The following is a 13994-nucleotide window of genomic DNA, read 5'->3' as shown; positions in this document are numbered from 1 at the left end:
AGTATGGAGGGTCCTCAAAAAACTAAAAATAGAACTACCCTACGACCCAGCAATTGCACCACTAGGCATTTATCCACAGGATACAGGTGTGCTGTTTCGAAGGGACACATGCACCCCCATGTTTATAGCAGCACTATCAACAATAACCAAAGTATGGAAAGAGCCCAAATGGCCATCAATGGATGAATGGATAAAGAAAAACATACAATGGAGGATTACTCAGCAATCAAAAACAATGAATCTTGCCATTTGCAACTACGTGGATGGAACTAGAGGGCATTATGCTAAGTGAAATTAGTCAGTCAGAGAAAGACAAAAATCACATGACTTCACTCATATGAGGACTTTAAGACACAGAACAGATGAACACAAGGGAAGGGAAGCAAAAATAATATAAAAACAGGGAGGGGAACAAAACAGAAGAGACTCATAAATATGGAGAACAGAGGGTTACAGGAGGGGTTGTGGGAGGGGGGATGGGCTAAATGGGTAAGGAATCTACTCCTGAAATCATTGTTTCACTATATGCTAACCAATTTGGATGTAAATTTTAAAAGATTAAAAATAAAATTAAAAAAAAGTAAAAGAGCCATCCAGAAGGTATAAAGACAACCTACAGAATGGGAAAAAATATTTGAAAATCATAGATCTGAAAAGGGACTTCTACACAGAATATATAAAGGACTCTTACAACTCAATAATTCAAAAATAAACAAGCAAAGAATCTTAATAGATATTTTTCTGAAGAAGATATACAAATGACCTATAAACACATGAAAAGATAATCATTAAGGAAATGCAAATCAAAGCCACATACGTACCACTACATACCATTCTGATGGCTATTAAAAAACAAAAACAACAGAAAATAATAAGTGTTGAGGATGTGGAGAAATTAAAACCACCATACATTGCTGGTGGGTATATAAAATCGTGATGCAGCCACTTTGGAAATGCTGAACACAGAGTTCCCACATGACCCAGCAATTCTACCCTTCGGTACAGACCCAGCAAAATTGAAAACATGTCCACACAAAAACTTGTACACAAATGTTCACAGCAGCATGATTTCGAATAGCCAAAAAGTGGAAACAATCTAAATATCCTTCAACTAATAAATGGATTTTTTAATGGTATATCCATGCAATGGAATATTATTCGACAATATAGATGACCCTCAAAAACATGATGCTAAGTGAAAGAAGCCAGTCATGGGGCGCCTGGGTGGCGCAGTCGGTTAAGCGTCCGACTTCAGCCAGGTCACGATCTCGCGGTCCGTGAGTTCGAGCCCCGCGTCGGGCTCTGGGCTGATGGCTCGGAGCCTGGAGCCTGTTTCCGATTCTGTGTCTCCCTCTCTCTCTCTGCCCCTCCCCCGTTCATGCTCTGTCTCTCTCTGTCCCAAAAATAAATAAACGTTGAAAAAAAAAAGTTGGTGGTGATAAAACCACACACAAAAAAAAAAAAAAGAAGCCAGTCACATACAACACAATCCCATTGATATGAGACATTCAGAAGAGGCAATTGTGAATACACCAAAAAACTCCTGAACCATACATTTCCCACTAGCCACATTTCATGTGCTCAATAGCCACAGGTAACTAATGGCTACCAATCTGGACTAAATAGATCCTGAACATTTCCATCATCAAATAAAGTTCCATTGCACAGAGCTGATCTATACTTTTATATATATTAGATAGTTCATAACAAAAAATCAACAAGGAAGAATTAAAGTTTGAGTACATATCATGACAGGTGATGGAAATAAAGAGAATATAAGTAAAAAGACAAATCAAATTTTATATTTCTTTATTTTTCGAGTGATTTCATTAGATCTTTACCTCTCTCCAGAAATTTCTCTAAACACAAGGAGCAGAAACATTTTGTTGTCTTTCAGACATCATTTCACTTCCTTCAGGATTATTTTAATATTTGGCAGAGGAAAACCTATTATTTTTCTCTCATGGGAGAAGAAAAGCTACTCTTGACAGTTAATTCGTAAAGACGAACCCAGTTTTCGCACCTTTGGCTTTGATGACCATGATCTTTTGCGGCAGGTCAATGAAGGGCTGGATCAGGCAGAGCCGGGGTTCCTGCTTCTGACTCAGGCAAACGCCATTGTGATTCACAACCATCCAGCTCCGGTCATACAACAGCCCTTGGCTTCCTATAGGCCACTTGGTCACCTAAAGAAAAAGATAAGTATTTTAGGGCAGGGCTCCTCAAAAATGGTCTTCACATTATTGCACAGTGGCTGCACAAGTACAGACAATCTTCACGAATTCAGGACATACTCTTGGAGGAGGAAATGAAGGAAAAAGAGAAAGTAAAGCAAAGCAGACAATGCAAGAGACCGTGAGAGAGTTAGATACCTTTCATTCATCCTCCAGATCCACTTCTTACCTTTCTCCTCTTCGAGCTGTCTTTTTTTTTTTTTAACTTGTTTTATTTTTTATTTTTTAAAATTTACATTCAAATTAGCATATAGTGAAACAAAGATTTCAGGAGTAGATTCCTTAGTGCCCCTTATCCATTTAGCTCATCCCCCCTCCCACAACCCCTCCAGTAACCCTCAGTTTGTTCTCCGTATTTATGAGTCTCTTCTGTTTTGTCCCCCTCCCTGTTTTTATATTATTTTTGCTTCCCTTCCCTTGTGTTCATCTGTTCTGTGTCTTAAAGTCCTCATATGAGTGAAGTCATATGATTTTTGTCTTTCTCTGACTAATTTCACTTAGCATAATACCCTCTAGTTCCATCCACATAGTTGCAAATGGCAAGATTCATTCCTTTTGATTGCCGAGTAATCCTCCATTGTATATATATACCACATTTTCTTTTTTCATTCATCCATTGATGGCCATCTGGGCTCTTTCCATACTTTGGTTATTGTTGATAGTGCTGCTATAAACATGGGGGTGCATGTGTCCCTTCAAAACAGTACACCTGTATCCTGTGGATAAATGCCTAGTAGTGCAATTGCTGGGTCGTAGGGTAGTTCTATTTTTAGTTTTTTGAGGAACCTCCATACTGTTTTCCAGAGTGGCTGCACCAGCTTGCATTCCCATCAAGCTGTCTTTTACATGGATAATGTGTGTGCATGGAGCAACATTCAGAGAGAACAAAAGTGTGCATGGAAAATACGTCTCCACCCCACCCAGTCCCCAAGCTCCCCTTCCCATAAGCCTCCATCACTCCTGCTTTCTGTATATCCTTCCACCGTGGTGAATTCCTGTACAGGCATACCCTGATACTGCAGACATATTTCTTGCACAAATTATGGCTACACTGGAGTGGTCACTGAGTTGATCCACTTTAAGTGTATAAGTTTTCCCGAATTCTTCATATTTCTACAAAATTAAAATGTAAATTACACCCACTGCCTATATAGATCTTGCAATCTAATACCACTCTCCAATATAAAAGAACTGGGATTCCTTGGAGAAATGGTTGATTCTAGGACTGGATCAGGAGAATCTGGTGGTGGTAGAAAGGTAAGGAAGTATTCAAAAAACAGAATGATGGGAGTATGGCAAAGGGATGCAGGAGTCAACTGAAAGCATGCCTCTGGCCAAGACTGCTCAAAACAATTTGAGCAAAAATAAGAATAATGATGTAGTATTGGATTATAATCCAACATATAAAATAAATATTCATGAGTCAATACCAAAATAAATAAATGCTTGAATAAATAATAAATACACAAATACGTAAATAAGAAAAGTTAAATCTCCTATACAGAAGAACCTCAAAGAATCGATGTAGATGCTCCCTGCTCAAGAAGGTGGAGCCTAACTCCCCACTCCTTACATGTGGGCTATACTTACTGACTTGCTTCCAAAGAGTTCAGTATGGAAAGGGGGTAGAGGAGAAACTTTACAGTGAACAAACTTGGCAAACATCATCTCAACCTGGATGATGAGGGTTCACATCAATAGTGATGTCATGTTGATAGTATGTACTAATGATATGTTTTGTTATGATATGATATGATATGATATATGATAGATATGATATGATGAGAATAACACTTTACTTCTGTGGTCTTCCTCCCCAAAAAAAGCCCATAACCCCTGTCTAATCATGAGAAAGACATCAGACAAACCCAAACTGAGGGACATGCTAAAAAAATACCTGACCAGTACTTCTCAAAACTGTCAAGGTCATCAAGAATAAGGAAAGTCTGAGAAACTGGTACAGCCCATACAAGCCTAAGGAGACATGACCGCTAAATATACTATGACATGCTGGATGAGATCCTGGAACAGAAAAAGGGCATTAGGGGAAAAATCACGACATTTAATTGAAGTATGACCAGGTCTTCATAGTAGCTTTATCCACAGCTTAGTTGCCAACAGCACTCATGTGACAGCACATGCACAGTAGCCCCATAAGTGAGGGCTCTTCTGGAGCCAGCTCTCCACTGAAGAGAAGCACAGGCGAAGGTGGAAAAAACGCTTGTGAAATAGTTAAGAGACAATCATTCTTGAACCAGTTGTGAATCAATTTCATGCCATTGTTTTCCTCTGAGCACTAGATTCAGCTACCCGAAAGAACCCGAAGACGCCATTTGCGGGTAATGAAGAAAGGGAAGCAATTTTTAATGAAGGAGCATTTTGGGGAGTCGGTCTTCCAGTAGAGGACATCAGGGAAGACCAAGGCACCACAGAAAGTAAAGGAGAAGAGCTGCCTGGCACAGGGGGAGGGTGCAGAACTCAAGGAGGAAGAATACAGGAAATAAAAATGTCATGTAATGGGGGGTGGGGGTACTCTGGAGACTGAGACCTGGGTTTAAATCCCACCTCAACCATTATTAACTTTGAACAACTTCCAAACCTTCCTGAGTCTTGGCTTTGTCATAGGCAAGATGGACATTATTCTCATTTCTCATAGTATTGGCTAAAAACTAAAATGAAATATAAAATGTAAAGCAACTAAAATATATCAGATAATCGATAGATGTTAATCCCTTTACCTCTGCCATCAATTTTTCTTGTGTATCAAATACTCTGTCCATAAACTGTAGCTGCTTCTGTTAGTACAACACCTGAGCTCAGCAATATTATGGTCTATTTAAGCCTTTATGGGTGAGCCCAGAAACCATCATTAAATCATTATTTCTATAGGAAAACATGTTTTGAATTACAAATCGCTTTTTAGAAGACAATGTATTACTGGAGACAGTTCTCCATGGTCTCTCGTTTCTGCTGTGTGTCTGCTGTAACAAGCAGAAACACTCATTTCCCTTTTGTTCCAGACTACCTTTTTGAAGATGTTTGTATCACCTCTGGGGAGGAGAACAGGTTTGCTCATAGTCCAGTATTATAATGTCTTCCTCCAGAGCAACAGCCAGGCAGGTTTACTCCCATCCCATTATGAAAACAAGTCAGGTTCCCTGAGCGAGGGGTTCCTCAGCCATGTGCACAGCATCCACCTGGGCCCCTCTGTACCCCCTGTTGGGACTTGGGGGGCACAGAGAAGGAACCCAAACACGAAGCACATGCTACCTGCTGTTCTGTGAGTAATAAAGCCCTTTATCTCTGAACCAGGAGTCTCATGCCTTTTGCCAGCATTGAGGACACTGTGGTAGGCTATCTTGTTAGTTTACAAGGAGGGTAAACTTCAGACTCTTCACAGTTCTTCACAACTATTTGTTCAAATAAGTCTATAATTTTCTATCCTTTAATTTGTCACCTTAAAATTTAATGTGTTGGCTTCCCCCTCCTTCCTTTCTTCTTCCTCTTCATCTGAGCCAAGCTTTCAGCCAGTGTGCACGTGCTAAAGGCGAGGGGAACCCCAGTAAGATGGGGTTTGGTTACATAAGGTGGAGTTGAGCAAATAAACATCTCTTGAAGATATGGAAGCCAGGTTTCTCACAGGGGTTGCAAGTATGGAAAGGGGGATAGATAGAATAAACTCTGTGGTGTTGGAGTGAAAGTGGAGGTGTTAGTGGGAAATCAGGAGCATGGCTAGCTGACATAGGTGATACATAGATAGATAGATAGATAGATAGATAGATAGATAGATAGATAGATAAATAGATAGATAGATAGATAGATAGATAGATAGATAGATAGATACAGATGTGTGTGTACACACAAGTATGCAGAGTATTCCAAAAGTCTTAACACATACATATATGTGGTAGACAGAATAATGGTACCCCCAAACATGTTCACATCCTAATCCCTGGAATTAGGCAAAAGGGACTTGCAGGCATGATTAAAGCTGAGGACCCTGAGATGGGGAGAGCTTCCTGGATTATCCAGGTGGGCCTAATCTCATCAGATAAGTCCTGTTAAAAGTTTACGATAATTTGTCACAGCAGCAAATATTTCTAAGCTCTGTACACTGAGAGGGCTTGGGAGTACTAACATCCCAGAAGCAAGAATCAGACCTAGCAACCAAATATATGTTTCTCAGCATCATTTATTGTCTAATGTAAGAAGTGAAGTGCCTTGATGAAATTGTCAACTCCATTTCTCAGGCAGGGGAAACACAGAGTGAGTCTAGAAGCTATTGTTGCACCAGAAAGTAAGGGAATGCTCGAAGAATGATGGGGACATATCAAAAGGACACAGGAGCTGACTTAAAGGAGCTCCTAGTGGCCAAGTCTGTGGCAATTTAAGCATCACAATAAATATTTATGAGCACCTGGGTGGCTCAGGCATCCAACACTTGATTTCAGCTCAGGTCATGATCTCACGGGACATGATTGAGTCCTGTGTCTGGCTCTGTGCTGAATGTGGTGCCTGATGGGGATTCTCTCTCTCTCTGCCTCTCCCCTGCTCATGTGCACATGCTCTCTCTCTCTCAAAATAAATAAATAAACATTTTTAAAAATAAATTAAAAAATAAGTACTGATAATGATGAGTTGTAACTTTTTGAGCAAAATAAGAATACATGAGTTAATGCAGATACAAAAAGAGAGACAGAAGAATTAATGATGAAATAAGTATGGAAGAAAGAAAGGTCTATCCTATAATAGAATACCTACTGATAAATCTAGAAGGAATGATAGAATTTCTTAAATTACCATTTTGCAGTCATCATACCAATGACTGATTTAGGCACTGATGTAGGTTGCCCACCAATAGATGCTAAATCTAGTGAATAAAAGTTTGACAAGGAACAGGGTATTTACATGCTCTCAAACTATCCCTCCACAAACATTGGTTAATTATTTATTAATGAACTTAATAGTAGAGAAACCTGGCAGACCCCATGTTAAGCAAGTGATAAAAGTTAAGTCACCAGTATTGGAACAAATCAACAGTATGTCTCCTTCTGGGATGCACTGAGAAAGCATAGTATGACTCTTACAGAATTTCTGCCCAAAATACAGAAATCATAAGGAAACCTCAGATAATACCATCACATGGGTGGTTAGGAGGACTTGGGAGGTGACGAGGTCATGAGGGTGGAGCTGTCATGTGATTAAAGGTCTTATAAAAGAGGCCCCAGAGAGCTCTGCCACATGAAGACACAGTGAGAAAACTCTATGAGGGGCGCCTGGATGGCTCAGGCGGTTAAGTGTCTGAATTCAGTGCAGGTCATGATCTCACGGTTTGTGAGTTCGAGCCCTGCATCAGGCTCTGTGCTGACAGCTCAAAGCCTGGAGCCTCCTTCAGATACTGTGTCCCTCTCTCTCTCTCTGCCTCTCCCCGACTTGTACTCTGTCTCTCTCTCTCTCTCTCAAAGGTAAATAAACATTAAAAAAAAGAAAAAGAAAAAGAAAAGAAAACTCTATGAATGAAAGGTGAGCCCCCATTGGACATCAAAACTGCCAGCACCTAGATCTTAGATTTTCAGCCTCCAGAACCATGAGAAATGAATATTTGTTGTTTACAAGCCACACAGTTGATGATACTTTGCTAGAGCAGCCTGAATGGACTAAGATATCCATCCACCAGAACTCTCTCGTACACCCCACTTCTTGCCTTGTTGGCCCTTATCACCAGTGTGATTCTATTCATAGGTGGTGTTTGGTCTTGTGTCTGTTTCCCTTCTGAGATGTTGCACTCTCTGAGGGAAGAACAATTTCCACTTGCTCATCAAAATGGTGCTGGCCCAAGGCCTGGCAGGTAGCAGGTGCTGATATGCAGTTGTTGAATGAGCAGATGGATAGAAGACCTTTAGCAAACCTTGTTGAGTATCAGTGTCCCCATCTGTAAAATGGGACACTAATTCCCGCCCAGAGTATCTCCGCTATGTGGCCGTCCTATGGAACATGACCTGTCCGTGAAAATAAGAGTGCTGACACACAGGGGAAACATGGACTCCACATCCTGCTCCATTAGAGAGTGAAGGTGAACTTGCCTGTTTATGGTCTCCTTAGAGGACAGGCTCCCATGGGGCCACCCTGAAAGGCAGGCCACAAACAGCCATGACCATGATATCTCTGACTAGGAACCAGCAAGCCTGTTATCCCAGAGCCTCAGGAGTCTGAGACCTTTGCCTGGGACTTGGGACACACACAGATTATAGGAAGATAGCCTCAGTTTGGCCATAGAGGGGTATCAGGACTGACTGGTCAGTCTCAAGACATAATGTAGTTCATATCCACAGGGAGGGTTGAACAGAACAAGTCACAAAAAAGCACTGACCCAAGGAATCAGCAGACCTGGGCTAAAATCTTTACTCTATCATTGGTTACTAGGCAAAGTACCTAACCTCAATAGCCCTCAGGCTCCATATCTATGAAATGGAGATGACATTACCACGCACTGCAAATTGTTGTTTTATTTTTTTAACTTTTTAAAAAATATTTTATTTGTTTTCAGAGAGAGACAGAACATGAACAGAGGAGGGACAGACAGACAGACACACACACACACACACACACACAGAATCCGAGGCAGGCTCCAGGCTCTGAGCCATCAGCACAGAGCCTGACGCGGGGCTCGAACCCACGAACCATGAGATCATGACCTGAGCCGAAGTCAGACGCTCCAGCGACTGAGCCACTCAGGCGCCCCACATATTATTGTTTCAAAGATGGAACCAAACAAAGCAGGTAAAATGCTTCCGCAGGGAACCAGCACATACACTCGGTGAAACTTACGTCCATAATTATGCAGAGTAACTAGGTATCCACCATTCAGAAACAGGGCCTCTCAGGAGTCCTAAGCAGAGCTATGTTCAAAAGTCAGCCCAAACCAAGAGAGGCAGGAGAACTACTCTTCATATGTCACAATATGCTGAATATTATTTTGATTTTCTGCATGCTTTGCTTTCTGTACTTTTTTCTTCACTTTATCAAAACAATGTCATAAAGTAAACAAACAAACAAAAAAGCAGTCTCTGTGCTGCCATTAAAACCCTTACCTCAAATGCAGCACAGGATTTAATCGGGTAGAGGTAAAGGTTGGTGATGACACGTGGCCCAAGGCCCCCATCCAGGACTCCTGCTGCTTTCTCTGAAGGGATCTGCTGGGTTCTGGTGGCCATCGGCAGAGGTGGGTGCAAACCCACTGCAGCCACAGTGGTAGGCAAGTCGTTGGAAACCCCAGAGTCTGTGGGAGCATCTTCCCAAGGTGAGGAACTACATCTGTCCACAGTGGCAGGCACGGCATCCTGAGCCTCGCTCTCTGATGGGGCTCCCACCTCCCCAGGGGTGGTCGGAGGAAGAGGCTGGCCATCACACTGGTGCAGTTGCATTGCTATGATGAACCTGAGAAAGGCCTGAGCATCCTCAAGTGTAGACATATATCCAAAAGAAATCCTCACAGATCCTGTAGGATGCCCATCTATGAGGTCCACATCGTCTCCACAGACGTGACCAGCCTAGAATAAAAGGGAAATAAGTCATTCAGAGTGACTCATTCCTCAGGGATAAATCAGAAATGGTTTTGTAGAAGAAAAGTAACCCAGGAAAACAAAATGGGCAACACTAATACATGCTGTGTGCCTGAGGCAGGATTTCCTGAGAACAAGGACTCCCTTTCTAGAGTCTCACTTTGCTCAAGTATAAATTGGGGTCAATACCAATCTCAAGGGATCATTATAAAGTTTAAAAGAAATACATCATGGAAGGCATTTACCCAGAGCCACACAGAATGCCAACTCACAGATCCCTCAAAAGATGGACCGAAGTTTCAGAAGCACTATGGGTCAGCTTCTTGGTCTACCCAGGGCTGTGGCAAGAGAAACACCTTCTGGCTGCTCCCTGGAGCCTCCCTCAGAACCAAAGGGAGGGCCGTGTCCCTGATAGCTGCCCTTGACAACAAGGCCAGACAGACATGTTCCCTCTGGGAGTGACCAGACGAGGCCTATCCAAAGCCAAAGGCAGGCTGGGTGCTCCTACTGGGAGGTGGAGAGAGAAAGGCAGAAAGTCCCCAAGCCTCTCCAAGCTGGGCTGCCCAAGGTCGGTCATTGCTCTGGCCACCCACCTCCCTCAGTACTGAACCCAGGTCAGCCACCCAAGAGCTGGGGCCACAGTACTCTGCAGGATCAAATATTATATCTGGAACTGCATTTGTTTGTATTCCGGGACTTCCTCTCTCTTTTGAAATAAAATCCAGTTCGTGGTTGGTTGGGATCTAGTATATACAATATTTAATGACAACGAAAGAAACTCAAGTTAGAAACTACTCCATACTAAATAAGAGTTATTTGTCACTTGAACAATTCTTATCTTTGCCACTTGAACTATTCTTATGAAATAGTTCAAAATATTAGCTGTACCCTGAAGTGAAAAACCTCAGGCAGGAGGAGAGGCAGGGATGAGAGGATTCTGGGAGATGCAGACTGGCCCCTGGAAGAGTTTGTCCCCTCGCCCAGCGATGAGCTAACTCTAGTGTGGAGATGTTCTGGTAGGACTGAACTAGGTAAGGGCCCTCTGCACATAGAAGCACATTCTTGCGTATGCTTGCCCCCTGTTAAGACCCATATTCTGCCTTTAAATTTTTGCCCTCAAAGCAAAATATGAATGCTACAGTGGTGCTATGTTTTGTTTTTTTGTTGACCCCTTTTCCTTCGCTGATCCACAGTGTGGGCTCGGAGAAATGAGCCCAGCCCACAGAACCAGCCCTCACCTCAGCCATGAGACCAGCCTCCAGGGTGGTCTTGCTGGGTCTTGCTGACCACCATTACCAACCTCAAGATGCTTCCTGACCATCTCGTCGCTTATCCCCAGGTGCTTCTGGCAGGCCCCAGTGTTACAGAAGCAGCCAGTTCGCACATGGATGTTGTAAAGACTGGCCATCTTGTCCACCTGTGGGGTCAATATGACACGAAACCAGTGTTAAGGATGTCGTTTTATTCTGATCACCTGCATCAGTATCTGGACCTCTTCCCTAACAATAAAATGAAAATATGAGCTTGGAATTTTGCTCCCAAGTGCCATGATCTGTCATGGGTTTACTAAAATGTGACTGATAATTACAGTTTATCCAGATGGATTATAATATATGCTTGAGCAAACTGAAAATACAAAATTCAGGCCAAACTCCCAAGTTAGGAGCTTGTGTTTCAACAAATAGTACCATAAAAATGAACAGAAGATTCGAATAAACATTTTTCCAAAGAGGACATACGAATGGCCAAGAGGTATATGAAAAGATGTTTAATATCACTAGTCATCCAGCAAATGCAAGTCAAAGGAACAATGAGATATCACTGCACACCTATTACAAAGAAAACAGAAATAACAAGTGTTAGAAACAATGTAGAGAAAGGGAACCCTCATGCTCTGTTGGTGAGAATGTAAATTGCCACAGTCTCTGTGGAAAACAGTATAAAGGCTCCTCAAAAAATTGAAAGTAGAACTACCCTGTGATCTAGCAATCCCTTGTGAGTATTTATCTGAAGAAAATGAAAATATTATCTTGAAAATATATGTGCACCCCATGTTCTTTGCAGCATTACTTGCAACATCTAAGACATGAAAACAACTTAAGTATCTATCAAAGGATGAATGAAGAAAATTGGTATACAGTTACAATGGAATATTTTTCAGTCATAAAAAAAGAAAACAAGGAAATTTATCATTTGTGACAACATGGATGGACCTTGAGGACATGATGCTAAGAGAAATAAGTCAGACATAGACAGGGACATGAGTGGGGGATGGGCTAAATGGGTGCTAGGCATTAAGGAGGGCACTTGTGATGAGCACCAGGCATTATAGGTAAGTGATGAATCACTAAATTGTACTTCTGAAACCATTATTATAATATATGTTAACTAACTTGGATTTAAATTTTTTAAAAATCAGGTACAACTTTTAAAAAAGGCAAGGACAAATACTGTATGATATCACTTATAGGTGGAACCAAAAAAAAAAAAAATCAAACTCATCGATATGGAGAACAGACTGGTGGCTGTCAGAGGTTTGGGTGGGCAAAATGAGTAAAGGTGGTCAAAAGATACAAACTTCTAAACTTCTAGTTACAAGATAAATAAGTCCTAGGGATGTAATGTACAGCATAGTGACTATAATTGACGATACTGTTATAATGTGTGTTTGAAAGTTGCTAAGAGAGTAAATCTTAAAAGTTGTCATCACAACAAAAACAATGTGTAACTATGTATGGTGATGGATGTTAACTGCTCGTACTGTAGTCATCATTTTACATTGTATACATATATCAAATAATTATGTTGTGCACCTAAAAGCAATACAATATTATACATCAATTTTATCTCAATTTTGTTTCAATTTGACAGAGACAGTGCCAGTGTGCATGCAAGCAGAGGAGGGGCAGAGAGAGAAAGAGAGAGAATCCCAAGCATGCTCCCTGCCCAGCATGGGAGCCTCCGTTGTGAGGCTCGATCCCACGACCCTGGGATCGTGACCTGAGTCAAAATCAAGAGTCAGACATTCAACCGACTGAGCCACGCAGGTGCCCCAATTTTTATCTCAATTTTTTAAAATAATAACTTAATTTTCTTAAACAGGGCCCACATGCTCCTGTGAGATTTGCAGCCTGGACGTGGAGTGGCTCCTTGGCATCCTCTGCACAGGGTTGATCACAGAGCAGTCCCCAGCTGAGCTACCCCTTGGAGCAGCCTTTTCGGGGTGCACAGCCTGGCCTATACATATTACTGTGTTGACACTGTGCATTATCAATTTGCTCTCCATCATGTCCCTCACTCGGGGTTGAATCGCAGAATTGCTGTTCAATCTAGAAGTTCCAAGGCTCTTTCCTGTCTCCTGAAGACTCTGGGAGGTGATCTGCTTTCACTCAAGGCTCAAAGGCAGGGCTAGCATGAGGGATAGTTGCCGGGTTCCTCTGGCTATGAGTCGAGGGATCCATTCTCCCAAGGGTCTAGGAGCCCGATGAGAGTCCTCAGCCTGGGTGACTTAGGCTAAACTCAGGGGAGTCACCTAACTGCATTTGGGAAAACAAACACGTCATGCCCAGCTGGGCAAACCTTTGAAACTTTTCTCCCTGGGAATTCACAGTGTAGGGTGGCCAGAGGCAGCCAGGAGCAGTACGGTGCTCTCCACAGACCACAGGCCACCACATGACCAGCACATGCTCCCAGCCAGGCTGTGCACAGCAATGGTGCCTCCCACCCTGTTGAGACCATGGCTGTCTTCATTTTAGCTGTCTTCCCTGGACTGTCAGAGAAGAAGCCATTGTCTGGGTTGAACTGAGGGGGACTCAGGAAAACAACTCTGCTCCTTTACTCTGGGCAAGTAGCTCAGTGACGTGGAGGCCTGCTAATGAAATCCAGGTGTCCCCTGGCTCTCTGAGCTGAGACCTAGCAGCACCACTGGGTCTGGCCCACTCCATCTCCAGAGTCAGGTGGTCTCCATTCAACGGGCAGCTGCTAGGGAAGTCCCCTCATTGCCCCACCCCAACTCCTGCCAAACAGAATTAGAAGGCTCCAGTGGCCACGCCACCCCCACCCCACATTCACTGTTCCAGTTACCACTGCCGTGACACAAGCCACCAAACGTGGGGGGATAAAGTAGCAGCCATTTTATCGTGCTCACAGCTACAGTAGGTCAAGAATTCAGAAAGAGCACAGAGGAGTCACTTGACTC

At 42.5% G+C, this 13994-nt stretch overlaps 1 protein-coding gene across 5 annotated transcripts in view; it reads right to left on the bottom strand.

The window, feature by feature from the left end:
• The window catches only part of MOCOS (molybdenum cofactor sulfurase), a 56230-nt gene that overhangs the window by 23106 nt on the left and 19130 nt on the right, over positions 1–13994 (bottom strand). For all 5 annotated transcript variants that reach the window (XM_023241876.2, XM_045042101.1, XM_045042100.1 and 2 more), the window contains 3 exons: positions 11097–11213; positions 9326–9784; positions 2024–2186 (listed from right to left, as the gene is read on the bottom strand). In XM_023241876.2, coding sequence (XP_023097644.2) covers positions 2024–2186; positions 9326–9784; positions 11097–11213 — 739 coding nt within the window. The remainder of the gene's footprint in view (positions 1–2023; positions 2187–9325; positions 9785–11096; positions 11214–13994) is intronic.

This window comes from Felis catus, chromosome D3 (assembly GCF_018350175.1).
Source record: "Felis catus isolate Fca126 chromosome D3, F.catus_Fca126_mat1.0, whole genome shotgun sequence".
NCBI lineage: Eukaryota > Metazoa > Chordata > Mammalia > Carnivora > Felidae > Felis > Felis catus.
This window is presented reverse-complemented; position numbering and strand designations above follow the sequence as displayed.